Raw genomic sequence first — 17,401 nt, forward strand, 5'->3', positions numbered from 1 at the left:
TGGAGAACAAAGTTAGAGAGCGGAGGTGGTGCACTGATTAGAGTGCAGTACTGCAGTACTTCAGCTGACTTCTAGCTGCAGTTCAGCAGATTGAATCTCACCAGGCTCAAGGTTTACTCAGCCTTCCATCCTTCTGAGGTGGGTAAAATGAGGACCCAGATTATTGGGCAATATGCTGACTCTGTAAACCGCTTAGAGAGGACTGTAAAAGCACTATTAAGCGGTATATAAATCTAAGTGCTTTTGCTAAATAAATTAAGTTTCCATTAGGCAACACCAGGTTGCAATTCAGAAGTGTGAGTAACCTGGTATCAAATATTTCCCTAGTGTTTTTATATTGAATTATATCATAATTTGGTTTTAGGTTAGCAAACAAATAGCCAGGGCAGATAATAAATTGCATAAAGTAACATTAAATTAAATAAAACAATAACACTGCTATGCAAAAACAAAACCAAAGATTAGAAAATAACCAAACAATTAAAACAACACGCAAATATACAATGGCAGAATAAAATGCATAGCTGAATTCACATAACATATTAAGCTTTGCTTTGTTCAAAAAACAATTTTTAACAGTCATATATAGCTATCCATGAGACTTGGCTTCACCTACTGCAATCAAGTGAAAGATAGTAGGTGAAGCCAAATCTCATGGACAGCTATATTTTACAGTTAAAAATTGGTTTTTGTTTTTTGGCCTATACTGCAATCTCACACAAGCAGGTATCAGGAAACGTAATATGTTTCAGGAAGGGGGCTGCTGTGGTAGCAGCTGGTGTGCTTTAATATGTCTAGCATTTATAGGGCAATCCCTGGTAAATAAAGATACAGTATATATAGTTAGATATAAACATGGATAAAAACATGGACATTAATTTTCATGTTCCTCAGATGAAGGGAGTTTTGTTTCAATCAACTCATGTTCTTGGAACAGAATCTTCCACCAAACCGAAAATATTTAATGTAGTATGAAATTCAGATATTATTTTGGCCATCTACATTCTGTATTTGGCCATATACAGAAATACAGTTCTATTAGTTCTAAATACAGTCTATTAGTTGCAATAATACTGACACCCACCGAACTGTGCTGTTGTATAGTGAAATTCTATATGTATGTCTTCAAAAGTAATTAATATTCAGTTAATACAGCTTGGTTTATTTCAAGCACTTGAGGGTTACAACTCTCATTACAAAACTAAATATTACTGTTAATGTTTTATAACAATAAAGATAAAGGTAGATTACTTTTTTTAAAAAAACTATATTATCCTTAATATGTCTTTATTTATTTTTGTTTTATGACAGCTGCCCGAATCATTGAGAACATGGATACAACAGCAGAACCTTGCAATAATTTTTATCAGTATGCTTGTGGAGGATGGTTAAAAAAGCACATCATACCTGAGACAAGTTCCCGTTATAGTAATTTTGATATTTTAAGAGATGAACTAGAAGTTGTTTTGAAAGGTCAGTAGTACAAATGAGTCACTTCAAATTGTGGATCAATTTTTATATATATATATATATATATATATATACATTCAAATGTTGTAATAGGACAGCAAGAGATATATTCTGTTTTATCTAAAATCAATCTCAAAGATTTGCTAGAGTAAACAAAAAAGATAGAGAAGATAATACATAATAGCAGATCTCAACAATGTGGGGCTGAAAAAGCCACAACCAAAAAAGAACATCCCCAGGTAAAATCCACATCAACAGTGGGTCAAGAATAAACATATCTGACTAATCTTAGTCTCATTTAGTGGGCTTTTTTTTTTTAGTTTTTTCTTTTTTCTTTTTTTTAATCTTTCCTCTTTTTTTTACAGGTTGAACTGTGGTTTATAAACCCTCAGAAAGGTGGGGTAGGGAAAAATTTTTGTCCCCCCAAAAAGGGGGGGAACAAATAATACATCCAGAAAAACAACCCTACCTCCCACAGCTTCCAATAGATGTAAAAAAAAAAAAAGACAATTCTTGTCACCCCAACAAATAAAGTGAAGAAGCAGCATAAAAAAATATGGAATGCTTCACGAATTTGCGTGAAGCAAATTCTTGCGCAGGGGCCATGCTAATCTTCTCTGTATTGTTCCAATTTTAGTATATGTGCTGCCGAAGCGAGCACAATAGTTAGCTTAACAAGTGGAATATACTGCTCAAAAGCTTGATAGTCCAAACTGATCGGTTTTATGGTTTATATTTAGATGCAGACAAATAAGGACTATAGTAGAAGTCTCAGGTGTCAAAATCGATGAAAATCAGAAAAATAATTTGAGAACAGAGACCCCATAAAAACATTAACTGAAACAGCATTATATTAATCTTCGAATATTTACAGAGGGACAAACTAAACATCCAAAATGGAAGAGAATCTGTGGCAGAGGTAGTGCCAATTTCTAAGCTCTGCTGATTTTGCACTGACCAGGTTAAATCATACAGTATAAACTGTTCTGTTCTTGGTTTTGCTTTTAATAGGGCCTATAGGAAGGGAAATCCCACTGGTGCTTCTAGGAAAGAAGGATCAGTAGATCCTTCTTCAACCTGCTTGGAAAAACACCTTTTTAATTTACCCTCTGAGGTAAAAGGCAGCTATGCTAACAGAAACCTGCTGCTATCTACAGGGGAACTTTAGTGGTGGCTCTTTCTTTTTTGAAACAAGCCTCTCCCTTCACCATGGAGATTTAGTTCATCATTCTGCCAGAAACTCTGAGTTTGGACTATAAAGCTTTGAATTCTGTTCTCATTTGTTTTTTTATAAGGCTAAAATGAGTGAAATGGGAATCATTATGTGTACTTCTGCATAACATCTGTAGAACATAACCTACATTATGTACCACATTTGGTAATATATAAACCTTTATCATTTTCAGATGTTCTTGAGAAGAAAGACAGTAAAGATATAGAAGCTGTTGCAAAAGCAAAAATGCTCTATAGATCTTGTGTAAATGAAAGTAAGTTGCTTGCTAAATTACCGCATTTAAGAGTAATGAATATAATCTTGTTCTGATTGATTGATTGATTGATTGATTGGCCACCTATCTTACCTCAAGATATATGTGGGCAGCTTACTAATACTACTTTTAGTCACATTCTTGCAACTGCTGTCAACTCCCAAAGTTTTCCTGACCTGCTCCCAAATTGCCAGAGGCAGGGAGATGAGGAATTGCGCCTTGTAGCTGCATCAAGGAATTCCCACCTCAGTCTAAACAAAACACATCCTAGCTGGCCAAAATCAAGGCCATCTCCATGGAGACCCCAATGGCCAGAGGGATTGACTTCTATGACTCACAAAAATTGTTTTGTTGGGGAATGTGACTAATGACACACCTTGGGGGCAGGGGGAAACAGAGTCAGAGGCAAGGCACAAACCGAGTGAAGTTAGAGCTGGCTTCACTTGGTCCGTGCTGACATGGCACTTTATTTATTTATTTATTTATTATTTGAATTTTTATACCACCCTTCTCCCGAAGGACTCAGGGCGGTGTACAGCCAAGATTAAAACAATTAAATATACAAAATTAAAATATCAATATATATTCAATAATGGCCAAATTAAAACCGTCAAATTGACCCAGACTAAAATACCCCATATAAAATTACTAAAAATTCAAAATTTGAAAATTTAAAATCAAGCCAGTCCCGCTTGGATAAATAAATAAGTTTTCAATTCACGGCGGAAGGTCCGAAGGTCAGGTAGTTGGCGCAAACCGGGGGGAAGCTCGTTCCAGAGGGTAGGTGCTCCAACAGAGAAGGCCCTACCCCTGGGGGCCGCCAGCCGACATTGCCTGGCGGACGGCACCCTGAGAAGACCCTCTCTGTGAGAGCGTACGGGTCGGTGGGTGGCATAAGGTAACAGCAGGCGGTCCCGTAAGTACCCGGCCCTAAGCCATGGAGCGCTTTAAAGGTGGTAACCAGAACCTTGAAGCGCACCCGAAAGACCACAGGTAGCCAGTGCAGATTGCGCAGGAGTGGTGTTACCCGGGAACAACGTGGAGCTCCCTCAATCACCCGCGCAGCTGCATTCTGGACTAGCTGGAGTCTCCGAGTGCACTTCAGGGGTAGCCCCATGTAGAGAGCATTGCAATAATCCAGACGAGAAGTGACAAGAGCATGAGTGACCGTGCATAAGGCATCCCGGTCCAGAAAGGGGCGCAACTGGCGAACCAGGCGAACCTGGTAAAAGGCTCCCCTGGAGACGGCACTCCTAATAAACAACTGGATTTTTCTTAAAACTTTGTTTGAGGCTCCTGCTTTTATTAGGGCATTGGTTGGAACCCTGATGACTGCTTTATAGGCACCATAGTATGGTTCGCATATATAAATTCACATGTATGAAGTTAGTATCAATATATTGAATTCTGTATATATTAATTAATTGTTTCAATTCTCGAGAGGAATAGTAAAGTCGAGTAAATTAAATCTATTTTCTCGATACTCTGTAGGGGGTCATAGAAAAGACTGATAGAATGTAAATAAGGTCTTTCCATTTGCAGCATCTATAAAGGAAATGGCTAGCAAAAAAAGAAATCTTGGAGAGATTATTTTATTCACAATAGACATTACTAATTCTTAAATTATTAACAGTGCACTAAGGTTTGGTTTGGTTTGGTTTGGTTTGGTTTGGTTTGGTTTGGTTTGGTTTGTCATTGGAACCCAGGCATTGTTGTTCTGTAAGCCTCCCAGAGACACTGCTGTGAGACTAGAAGGTATGTGAATGACTGACTGATTGACTGAATTACTCTTTTTGAATATTTTGCACAGATGTACAATGTCTATTAATGCCACATAGGTGGGTTCAATACCTCTGTAAGCCATAACTACAAACCATAATTGCTATCTTCTCATTAACCATAAGAAAGAAGCAAATCATTTTATGATTTAGGCCATAAACCATAGACCAGTGTTGGTGAACCTACAGAACACGTGCTGCAAGTGGCACACGAAAAACCATCCCATGAGGGATGCACGGCCTATGCATTCCTCATGGGATGGTTCCTGTGTACACTTGCATGCCAGTCAGTTGGCCATTGCAAGCGCAGGAGCAGCAAAACTTGGAAGAGCGGTGTTCTGCTGCGTATGCGCAGGCCAGCACCCAAACTTTTTTTTTTTTGGTTTTTGTTTTTGTTTACATTTATACCCCGCCCTTCTCCGAAGACTCAGGGCGGCTTACAGTGTATAAGGCAATAGTCTCATTCTATTTGTATATTTTTACAAAGTCAACTTATTGCCCCCCCAACAATCTGGGTCCTCATTTTACCTACCTTATAAAGGATGGAAGGCTGAGTCAACCTTGGGCCGGGCTCGAACCTGCAGTAATTGCAGGCTACTGTGTTCTTAATAACAGGCTTTACCAGCGTGAGCTAAACCGGCCCTTATACCCATAAACTTCTGGGTTTATGTTGCATGCATGCGTGATGGCCAGCTGTTTGTTGGGCACGCATCCATGCTGGAAACCAGATTTTCGGGTGCTGGTTTACACACGTGTGACGGACCACTGCTCTTCCAGGAATTGGCGTTCCCGCATGCATGAAGGCCAGCAGGACCATGCATTCCACACAGGATGGTTTCACGTGCCATTTTGGCATGCAAGCTGGCATGCAGTGATGCAAAAGGTTAGCCATCATTGCCATAGACCATGGGAGGGAGGGAGGGAATGAAATCATATCATGTGACATCATATTAAATAAGTTGTTTCATTTATGTGATGACATCATAATGTGTAACATTGTTGTGACTTGTGTCACTTACAAATCCATTAAATCATATTCTGTGAAGACACCAAAAGTTCAAGTTATTTCCATCTAATTGTTTGTTCTTCACCTTTTCTTGTGAGATACGATTCTGCAGAAAATGTTTGTTTGGAAATGCCCGACTAGTCTCTACCTGTAATTAATGGAATTCATGTTTATTTTCACAAGATGCCATTAACAGCAAAAAAGGGAAACCACTAATTGACCTAATGACCAACATTTCAGAATGGCCTATAGCAGCAGACAACTGGGACTTGAATCATGGTAGGTGAATTCAAGTTATTTGTTCATTATAATTTTCAAATGGGAAAGGGTGAAGTTAGAGTTATATTTATCCAACACTGACTATACATTTTTACTACTTTAGGGACCAAATGGAGTGCAGAGAAATCCATTGCAGAATTAAATTTTCAATTTGGAAGAAAAGTCATTATTAACTTGTTTGTTGGCACTGATGATAAAAACTCCTCACAACATGTACTTCATGTAAGTTTGTTGTTCTGAGAAATTTCTAAAAATGCATTTCTTCTGGCTGGTATGGTTAGAGAAACTATGGATTTTAAATTGTCTATCCATAAGGACTTGTATTGATTCATATAAATAATACACCATCCTGCTGTAGATTCTTCAATATGGCTCAGGATGCAACAGAATGTAAATTCCATTTCATTTCCATTAAAAATGTTTTGCTAAACGTGTCATATACAGTCAGAATTCATTTCCTTTGATAACTGAATTTAAATCATCCTGCCACAAATTGCTTGATTATATATGCTTAGGAAAAGTAATTAACTTTTCTAATTTTGAATAGAATTTGCCTGATTAACCTACCCATCGATTTTGTGATCCACAGTTATGGAATCTCCATTAAAACTGATGTTCAAATTATTGTAACAGTCTAATAATTACAATGTGTGCAGGGTTAGGAATGCAGCGAATAAAGAACAATAGCCTTTGTGAGTACTTGGTAGGAGCCAAGGGATAAGCTATTTGCTATTAGTTCTATATAGATTTCTTTCCTCCCATAAAAGTGCAATTGAAATAATGCTACGTCTTCTAACTGCTAATTAAACTTGGGATATCAATCTGTAGTCCGAATGATGCTGAAGTTCTACTTTTGATTGTGTCTTATGACATTTGCTACTAAGAATACTGAATCCCCATTTATCCTTTGTCACTCTTGAACAGTAATGGCTTCTTTCTACTTCCACAGATGCTTAGAAATTGAACATCTATTATCTCTTATAGGAAGTATAGCAGAGTGAAACTTTTATGTCTTGATACCACCATCATATTTGCTTTTTCTTGTCAACCACCTACAGTTGTTAGAAGTCAGGCAAGGTACCCATTTTAGTCCTCCTCTCCTCGCCTCTCCTCCCTTTTCCTCGCCTCTCCTCGCCTTGCCTCTCCTCTCCTCGCCTTGCCTCTTCTCTCCTCCCTCCTCATTTTCTCTCCAAATTTTTAACCTTAGATTTTTATACTTAAAAAGTCTCACTTTGAAAAAAATTACTTAGAAAAAAGGAAATATCACTGCTTGCAATCTTCTATCTGCTGACAAATTGTTGTTCTATTTGTGGCCTGATTATTTTTAAACTTGGTTTTGTAGGTTGATCAACCTAGACTTGGACTTCCTTCCCGTGATTACTATGAATGCACTGGACTGTACGAAGAGGTATATGCAGGTTTAGGAATAAGCAAAAGTTTCCCGCAAAAAGTTAGACTTTCAACCAGCCTAATTGCTGACAAATTTGGCAGCCTCACTGAGGAGTGTCTTCATTAAATGCTAATAAAATGACAAAAAAGAAAAGTATCCATACATATATGCAAACTATTTATAATAACAAATATATTTGCTACAGATTTTTATAGCCCAATTACATTTGAAAGATATAATGCTGTTTTACTACTCTACAAAAACTGTCCAGCATATCCCAAAACTGTTAAGTTTCTGCATGTGTTTATCTTGTACAACATGGGGTGTGATGGCTCAGTGATTGAAGACACTGAGCTTGTCAACTTGCTCCAGCTCCTGCCCACCTAGCAATTTGAAAACATACAAGAATGCAAGTAGATCAATATGTACCATTTTGGTGGGAAGGTAGCAGCATTCTGTGTTCCATTGGTGTGAAGCCATGCTGGACACATGACCATAGACAATGTTTTTGGACAGTGCTGGCTCCCTCGGCCAAGAAACAGAGATGAGCACTACGTCCTAGCCAGACAAAACTGAACAGGGAAACCTTTACCTTTATCTTTATTGCATGTAAAGGAAGAATCCATGTCACTTTTCTGTTTAACATTTTTTTAATTGAATTATAAGGTAAAATAAGATACAAAATACGAAAGTAAATAGGAAAGCAGTGGGAAGGAAGGGGAAGGAAAAGTGAAGAAGGATTAGAAAAAAGAAAAAGAAGCATTGACTTCTGACTCTCTCTGTTGCAGTAAAATAAAGCATTAACATCTAATCACAACTTTTTGTTTTTTCATAATAATATAAACTAGCCATTTCTATAAGGATCTATAAGTCTAATTGGTAAAACCCAAAATCAAAATTATATTCTTTTCTTTAATCAAAATGGTCAATTTTGCCATTTCAGCCAACTCCCCATCAGCTTCTGCAGCCATTCGTCCATGGTAGGAATCAAAGTGTCCTTCCATTTTTGTGCGTACAAATCTTGCTGCTATCAACATATATAGTAACAGAGTTTACTTACATCTTCTTATAAAAATTTTCTTTTAAATTATAATTTAATTTAATTATAATTAAATTCATGCCACTTTTCAAAGCAAAGAAATCTCACATAAATGTCTATTGAAAATTTTACCCAATAAAGACTGAGTACACATACGCGCTCCGAATAAAATATGCACTTTGTCTACCATTCTATATCCTTAAAGCTGATTTTCTATGATGGTTTTCTTGCCTTGACTGATGACAGATTGATACGCTCTTCTTAATTCTGTACACAGATGATGATTGGGTGCAACATCCTAACATCAATATAAATTTCTTACACAAAAGGCAATATTAATAAAGAAAACTGTTTAAGTGTTTAAGTTGCCCCAAATATGGATTGTGAGTATACAAATTCCAGCATGTCAAGGAGAAAAGCTAATTAACAAGAGGCAAAGTACTTATGGAAGAGCTTTCTTCAAACATTTAGAAGGTTGATTACAATGAATAATTATCTCTATAATTAGTGCCTTATCCCAACTCATGATTTAATGCAAAAGTTTAAAAACTACTAAGATTAGTTAGTACTTCCACAGTACAAATTATAAGATTAAATAAACACTATAAATCTAAAATAATACTCATAATAAAATCTTCATTCAGTATGATGGCTGATGTTCATTAAAAGTATACAGTTATTTACCATAATACAATATTTAAAATTATTTTAGACTTTTTTATTAATATTTTAATAATTTTTATACAAGTTAATCATAGTATTAAAGCAAAACATTCTTTTTTTCTTACAGGCCTGTTCAGCCTATGTTAGTTTCATGATTTCTGTAGCTAAGTTAATTCGCAAAGAAAGAGACCTTTCCATCAATGATACTGAAATTTCTGCAGAAGTAAACAAGATAATGGCTCTTGAGAAAGAACTTGCAAATGTAAGTTAACTCCTATTTTTTTATACAGAATGTTTTGTAAGAAGAAAAATATAGGCTTCTACCTCTTTCCCTCATTCCCAAAATTATACTATTAAATCAGAGATTTTAGGGAGAAAGAGATAAATTTATACATAAAAGAAATATTTCTATTTCCTTCTGTCTGGGGGATGGGATGTTCCAGGGAATACAAAAATATTCCATTTTAATTCTAAACCAGGTTGATCTGACGATTCCCACAATGGTGTGGTCCAAAAGTGACTTCTAGAACAAAAGTGGTTCATAGTATTTCAGATATGGTCTGAAATATGATGGCCATAAAGTGGCGGGATTAGAATGGAAAATAGATAATAAATTCCTTATATTTATTTCTATTTCTACTTCTGTTTTGATGTTATTGCATCACATGATAATCCTTCAATACTTATTAATGGTATATATTAATACTAGTATAAGAGTAATAATAAAAATGTATTACAAAGCTCATGTACTCAAGGTACAGTTGTTCCAGTAAAGAGAAAATATTGAATATTTTTATATTTATGACTCTCGAAATACACAAAATCTTGAGTATTTAACAAATCTATGTACAGTACTATATTGCCACGTTTGGTAACATTTTGGATTTAGACTTTGTGATATTTTGAGTAAACGTATTGAAATCAATGGATTTAAGTTGGACATAACAAGCCATGATGATCTCAGTGAGTTTATTCTAAGAATTACTGACAGAGTGATCTAAACCTATAAACCTATATATGATATATCAAAATGACAGTCTAGTTAGTAGCATCTCCACTCACTTCTTGTTCTCATGCTAAGAAGAACCTTTCATCCTGCCCAGAATCTATTCTGTTAAATTCTTTTGAATCTCAGTGTTCTGAGATTGAGACTTTTATGTTCTTGGAAAGTTGCATGATGTAGAAGCTGGCATGAGTTGAGATGGGGTATTCAAGGTCAGATTCATCCCAGAGCATAGCATAATCCCCAGCTTCAGCTAGAGGATAGAGAGGGCTTCTGTGTTTTCTAGGATCCTGTCCCATGGACCATAAATTCATACTTTCTCCTACCTTTTATATATGAACAAGACAGTCATTTATGCCTTAATCTCTTTGTTTTGAAGGTTTGCTCTGCCTTTTGTATTAAGGTTTTGTTTTTGTTTTGTTTTTTTGCTTTTCTGTCTTTTCTGTCCTTTCTTCAAAGCCACTCCTTTTTATAGTATAAATTTGTTTTTCTAGATCACAACCAAAGATGAAGACAGAAATGATCCACTTTTGCTATATCACAAAATGAAGCTGGGCGATCTCCAAACAAATTTCTCCATGGAAATCAACAATCAGGTACAATATTGGAAACATGTTGTTGACTAGCAATATATCCCACTTTAAAAAAAATTAAGTTTAAGATGAAGCTTTTGAACTTAAAATGCTAAGCTAAATATATCAGCCTGGTATGTATCTAATTGATAGCAGGGAAAGAAAGCAAATGTCCTAATAAAACTAGTCGTAGGACATAAACTTCCTGGTTTAACAATCACATGAAATAGTTATTTGGTGGTAAAGATTACAATGTGACTAAATATGTTCCTATCAAATCCTATGAAAATTGTGCCTTGTGTTTTGTTCTAAAGATTACCATCAATTTGATCACTCCTTTTTTTTTCCCAACCAGGGATACATATATTTTACTGGAATTGGAGACAAACCATCTGGAAAATAATTATATAAATCTTTACTTCCTTTCAAGCTAGAAATATATATGCCAAAGTCTACATCTGCCTGCATATCTTCTTCAAGTAGATTTGAACAGTGAAATTAAGCTACAGTTCATTGTTGCAAATCAACTCTTAACAGCAGGTCAAAGTTTAGTGATATAAATTGTTTCATTGGCCCAACAAACTGAATGTAATCGTATCTACATTTTATGGTAGATGTGATGCTTACATGATATTTAATAAGGACAAATTTGTTCATGTGACAGAAGGATAGGAACAGAACCTACGTTACAAGGCTAAATTCTTTGGCACTAAGTTCTAATAAGATAATATGTCAATCTTCTGATTTAAGAATAACTTTTGTTGACTTGTTCTCTAAATTTAATAAATTGATTTGTATTATCAGTAATTTCTCAGCATGTATAATTTTGAAACGTATTGAAGAAAGTATAAAATGAATAAAACCTCTTTAATTTTTTAAAATTTAAACATAGGAGTAGTATGCAGTTGAAAAAGGCTATCATCTGCTTGATCACTTCCTAAAATAATTTGTCTGGATACCGTTAATACTGGATTTAAATTGTAATTTGATCTTATCTGGTTTTATTTTTGTGCTTCTTTTTTTTTACTTTAACCTGCTAGAATCCCACAAAAATCATTTCGAAGTCAATAACTTTTCATTGAATTGTGAAATTATGAAATCAATTACTTCATAACTTTACCAATCAAACTAAAACCCACTCAGAAGGGCATTAGGTGAACATTAGAGTTTCTCTTGGGAATCCTCTTGTAGTTTTCTGGATATTTGCAGACCAGACAAGGTGGCCCTAATCAGGTTCATCCAAATGTACAAAAGAGCACAAAATGCATTTTCTGCATTGCTGCCAGCAAGACGGGATGGGATTCTAAAAACTAAATTTTGGGGCATGTGTCATACAAAACACATCTCACAAAAGGTGGAGAATCCAGCCAAATATCAATTTCTCAAGCCACAATTTAATTTTCAAATGTCATATGCTGATGTCAGTTTTCAAAATCCAAGTCGATAAACTGTTAAACTATAGATACTTATTGTTACCGCTAATCAGGATGACAATTCCTTTCATTTTGTTCCTAAACATATTTGGCATAATCCTTAAACATATCTAAGACCTCTTGAAACCACAGCTGTCTCTCTGATTATAAGAATTACCATCATGTAAATGCTTTTAGAACTACAGTCCTTTGATTGTTTTACAGCTCATTAATTTTAAATTAAAGCTATTCAACTTAATTTATTGCCTGTTGGCCAAGAGTTTCTGAGCACAGCTAAACTGCTTAACAGTGGCTTATTGTTATTATCAAAGGTTTTAGGGTTTTTTTCCTCTTATGAGGAATTTGTTTACAGGAGCAGTCTGGCTGTAGAAAATCAAATGACAAAAGATGAAGCAGTGGATGCAAATTATTTTGATAAGCCAGTTGTTAAGCAATATGTTAGTAAAATTCACTGAAATATAGATATATTCTTGAAAAGTTAAGTTTCAATTAGACAACCCATGCTCATTGTTTCAGACATATTTCCTTACCTAGACCAATATACAAAATTACCATGGGAGGACAAAAAAGCAGTGGGGCAGGAGTGAATTCCAACTTCCTGCTTGCTTCCCCTCTCACTTTGCATTAGCCCTCCCAGATAAACCAGATAAACACGAGAAAGTAAACTAATTCTACTGTATTATAAGGCTACTTTAACAAACTATCGCAAGTCCAAAAGTGCAAACTTCCTGACATTGCTTTTGAACTACTTGATCCATTAGGGCAGGTTTTTCCAAAGTTTCTTTCTCTGACCACTAAGTCACTGGGGGCTCCTGCCTCTATTCCAATTGTTTCCTAGGTAGCATCTCTTCCCCCATTCCCCAAGGTCATCCATGCATTTCACTACACTTTTCAGTGGGAAGCTGGCAGGGAGATTCAGAAATCCCAATCACATTACTACAAGTGACTACAGTGGGATGGCATTGCTGAAGGTTGGACATAAGTTTGCCATTATAACTGGTCTGAAGATCCTTGACATTTCAGACCAATGGGAATAATGGGTTCCGGATTTTGAATGCATTCCTTAAGTTAGCCCATTTGAGGTATCTCGATTAAAAAATGTTGCTTTGTGATGCATCTTTTCACCCAATTGAAGGTTTACACAGAGAGAATTCAGATAAGAGAGTCCTTGTAGTATATAGACGGCTTGTACCACTTAGGTATTAATCCATCCAGCCACTAAATGTGGAGTGGTCCTTGGTGCTTTATGAACTTTCTTGTTTTCTTGCAGATGTTTCATTACTCAAACTAGGTAACACCATCAGTGCTAGTGATGTTACCTAGTTTGAGCAATGAAACATCTGCAAGAAAGCAAGCAGGCTCAGAGAGCACCAAGGACCCCTCATTTCAACCCTGAGCTACAAATATTCTCCTTTATTGGTACTAAATGTGGAGTTCGTACATTGCCTATAGAAGGGAATGTCCATATTTGAGCAGATATGGATTGTGAAATATATATAACTACCTCAGTCTTTCTGTAACATTAAAAGATAGCATTTTATATACAACTTTATGTTACAAACAAAGGAGAATATTTGTAGCTCAGGGTTGAAATGAAGGGTCTTTGGTGCTTTCTGAGCTTGGTTATCTTGTTGTAGATGTTTCATTACCCAAATTAGGTAACATTATTATCTAGGTAATTTTATATCTTTGCTTCTACCACACATTATGTGATTTACATATGACTACTTTCAAACAGTACATAAAACATCGTAAGCGCTGAGTAAACTTTAAGACACTATTTAATTTTTGAAATAGGAAATACTAAAATTCAAATTTATTATATCTGGAAGTAGGAGTCACTCACGGTGTGAAATCTAGACATAGTAGCTAGTGGCTGAGAAAAAGACACTTGTCACATTGTCAGATGCTTATGGGGTATGGGAAGGTATTTGATAAAGTTCTGTTCTGTGAATGCACTTCCTAAAACCAATATCTGGATTTAAGTTCTTAAAATATTTGGGAATGGGATCCCAGTTTAATAAAATAACACGCTACAATATAATAGTTTTGCAATGAGTCTGGAGTGCGTCCTCCTCCTCCGATATGTTGTTTTTGAATGCTGTTAACAACTGTGCATAGTTTTCTTTTATTTCCTTATTATATTGTAAGTGTAATATAAAAAAGGGTTATAACACAGCTAAAAAAGACCAACATTCTTCGTAAAGCATATAATGCATTTGGCAGAATCAATGATAAAGACGTAATGCTAAGGGTAACATTGTCAAGTGTTTTATTCTACGTAACATTTCTTTCTCCCCACAGACATTTGACTGGCTAAAATTTGTAAATAATATAATGAAAACAGTGGCAATTGAAATTAAAAATACAGACAACGTAATTGTGTATGCTCCAGAATATTTAATCAAGCTGAAGTCTGTCATTTCCAATTACACTGCCAGGTATGCATGCCAAATGCATTTTAAGTTTTTATTTTTTGAACATGCCAATGTATTTTGTAGTTCTACAAATAGCAGCAAATGGTGCTTCTTGTTGCTTTATTATGCAGAGAAATTCAAAACTACATAAGTTGGAGATACATCATGGATATGGTGAGCAGCTTAAGTCGCGACTACAAGGACACAAGGAATAATTTCCGTAAGGTACAGAAATCTATAATTCATTTTTTACACAACCTTTGAATATAACTCCTGATATTTCTGTGGGCATCCTGATATTTAAAGAGTAACTTGAAAATATTGGCTGGTAGCTCACAATTGGCACACCCCTTTCATGTTTAGACAATTGTGATGTTGATCTCAGGGACAAACAGTTCTTTGAATTCCATCAAAGATGCAAAATAAGCGATTATGAATTTATTTGATCCTTTTTTTCAAAATATACTTGGAATGAGGACCTCTGGCTCTCCAAATGTTGTTGAACTTTGCCTCTCAACATTCTTCTCCCTTTTCAACATTATGAGGAAACCTTAGAGTTGTAGATCCATAACCATGGCCCATTCATGAGTTTGTAAATGCTTTACTCTAAATAGAACAGGATGGATAGATTTCAGAATATATAGAAGTGTATAGGACAGACTAAATGACCTTTAGAATTCTTTCCAGCTCAAATATTTTGTGATTCATTGAAGTGCTGGATCCAATTTGACCAAAATGTACTTATTTTAAGTGGAAAACTGTTTTTTTGCTGACGAAAAGAGCTTAACTTTGGCTGGAATATAGTTTCCACTCTCTGACTCATGACATAATTGTAATTATATTTTGAGGAAAATTAAGTTTACAAGCTGGAAGATAGTGTTCTGTTAAATATTACATTCCGCAATATATTCCAAAAATACAACAAAAATTAAGCTGAAGTAAAATAGAGCATCCAATAGAATAGAACATCCTTCAAGAAAATTATTGTAGGAGCCCTAACTATTCTTTTGCATTTGCTGATAACTTTTCTCTGAAGTTCTTTCATCTTTGCCATATTATTTATATGATTATTAAGAAACAAAATAATCTGTTCCTTTTCAAAGTATTCTGTACACAGAGCAGAATTTAATGACTACTTAAATCTGTTCACATAAGATTAAGGGAACAGGAATAAATAGATAGATGATAGGTAGATGATCGATGATGATAAAATTACAGTATCAATAGTGAAGATAGCTTCTTCAACCAATATCCAACACACATAAAAAAAGGATATATAAGCCTCATGTCACCTTTGAAAGCCTTGGACTTCCAGACCACCACCCCATCCCATAAAAAGTTGAAATGTTTATTTTATTTTATTTATTTATCAAATGTATGTCACTTTGGGCCCAACTCAGGACAGTGGTCACCTGTTGGATATGACTGCCTAGTCAGAACAATGGAAATATGATCTGGTGAGGGATCTGTCATTATCCCTCTGTCATGGTCAAATCATACCCTGGTGACCTTAAGATTCTCTTACATTGTTCCAGCCTCCATGTAGGCAGGCTGGATCCATTCAGGCAGTCCACCCCAGCAAATGGGTTCCAGAGGGATTTGGGGATATCCAGGGAGTACTTTCTGCACTGTCCTGCCAAAACTCTGGTTACATCCTGGACTTTCGAAGAACAGTTGCAGGAACTGGGTATGTCTAGTTTAATGAAAAGAAGGACTAGGGGAGACATGATAGCAGTGTTCCAATATCTCAGAATAGAATAGAATAGAATAGAATAGAATTTTATTGGCCAAGTGTGATTGGACACACAAGGAATTTGTCTTGGTGCATATGCTCTCAGTGTACATAAAAGAAAAGATACGTTCATCAAGGTACAACATTTACAACACAATTGATGGTCAATATATCAATATAAATCATAAGGATTGCCAGCAACAAGTTATAGTCATACAGTCATAAGTGGAAAGAGATTGGTGGTGGGAACTATGAAACTATGAATATATCAATATAAATCATAAGGATTGCCAGCAACAAGTTACAGTCATACAATCATAAGTGGAAAGAGATTGGTGATGGGAACTATGAAACCATTAATAGTAGTGCAGATTCAGTAAATAGTCTGACAGTGTTGATGGAATTATTTGTTTAGCAGAGTGATGGCCTTCGGGAAAAAACTGTTCTTGTGTCTAGTTGTTCTGGTGTGCAGTGCTCTATAGCGTCGTTTTGAGGGTAGGAGTTGAAACAGTTTATGTCCAGGATGCGAGTGATCTGCAAATATTTTCACGGCCCTCTTCTTGATTCGTGCAGTATACAGGTCCTCAATGGAAGGCAGGTTGGTAGCAATTATTTTTTCTGCAGTTCTAATTATCCTCTGAAGTCTGTGTTTTTCTTGTTGGGTTGCCACAAAGAAGAGGGAGTCAAACTATTCTCCAAAGCACCTGAGAGTAGAACAAGAAGCAATGGGTAGAAACTAATCAAGGAGAGAAGCAACTTAAAACTAAGGAGAAATTTCCTGATAGAACAATTAATAAGTGGAACAACTTGCCTGCAGAAGTTGTGAATGCTCCAACACTGGACATTTTTAAGAAAATGTTGGAGAACCATTTGTATGAGGTGGTGTAGGGTTTTCTGCCTGGGCAGAGGGTTGGACTAGAAGACCTCCAAGGTCCCTTCCAACTCGTTGTTGTTGTTGTTGTTGTTATCATCAAAGGGCAACCAAGGCTTTAGGCAGGACTGTACCTGTATAGCCTCTCTTGCTCTCAACCAATTGCTTCCAATATTCCCTGTGCTTCATGGAGGAGCTGCATGTTTTGAAAAGGGCTAGTCAATGGGTTCAGGCAGTGATAAATTCCACAGTGGAGGAAGG

General features: G+C 35.9%; 1 protein-coding gene and 1 non-coding gene across 3 annotated transcripts in view; one reads left to right on the top strand and one right to left on the bottom strand.

Annotated features, from left to right (window-relative positions):
- Positions 1 to 17,401, top strand: part of MME (membrane metalloendopeptidase) — a 74,042-nt gene that overhangs the window by 27,057 nt on the left and 29,584 nt on the right. For both annotated transcript variants that reach the window (XM_058187837.1, XM_058187838.1), the window contains exons 4-12: positions 1,312 to 1,473; positions 2,877 to 2,957; positions 5,925 to 6,020; positions 6,124 to 6,242; positions 7,363 to 7,428; positions 9,240 to 9,374; positions 10,610 to 10,711; positions 14,425 to 14,561; positions 14,669 to 14,762. In XM_058187837.1, the coding sequence (XP_058043820.1) occupies positions 1,312 to 1,473; positions 2,877 to 2,957; positions 5,925 to 6,020; positions 6,124 to 6,242; positions 7,363 to 7,428; positions 9,240 to 9,374; positions 10,610 to 10,711; positions 14,425 to 14,561; positions 14,669 to 14,762 (992 nt within the window). The remainder of the gene's footprint in view (positions 1 to 1,311; positions 1,474 to 2,876; positions 2,958 to 5,924; positions 6,021 to 6,123; positions 6,243 to 7,362; positions 7,429 to 9,239; positions 9,375 to 10,609; positions 10,712 to 14,424; positions 14,562 to 14,668; positions 14,763 to 17,401) is intronic.
- Positions 2,021 to 2,131, bottom strand: LOC131201577 (U6 spliceosomal RNA). Its single transcript, XR_009155935.1, has one exon. It is a non-coding gene; the product is annotated as a U6 spliceosomal RNA (small nuclear RNA).

This window comes from Ahaetulla prasina, chromosome 6 (assembly GCF_028640845.1).
Source record: "Ahaetulla prasina isolate Xishuangbanna chromosome 6, ASM2864084v1, whole genome shotgun sequence".
In the NCBI taxonomy this organism is placed as follows: Eukaryota; Metazoa; Chordata; class Lepidosauria; order Squamata; family Colubridae; genus Ahaetulla; species Ahaetulla prasina.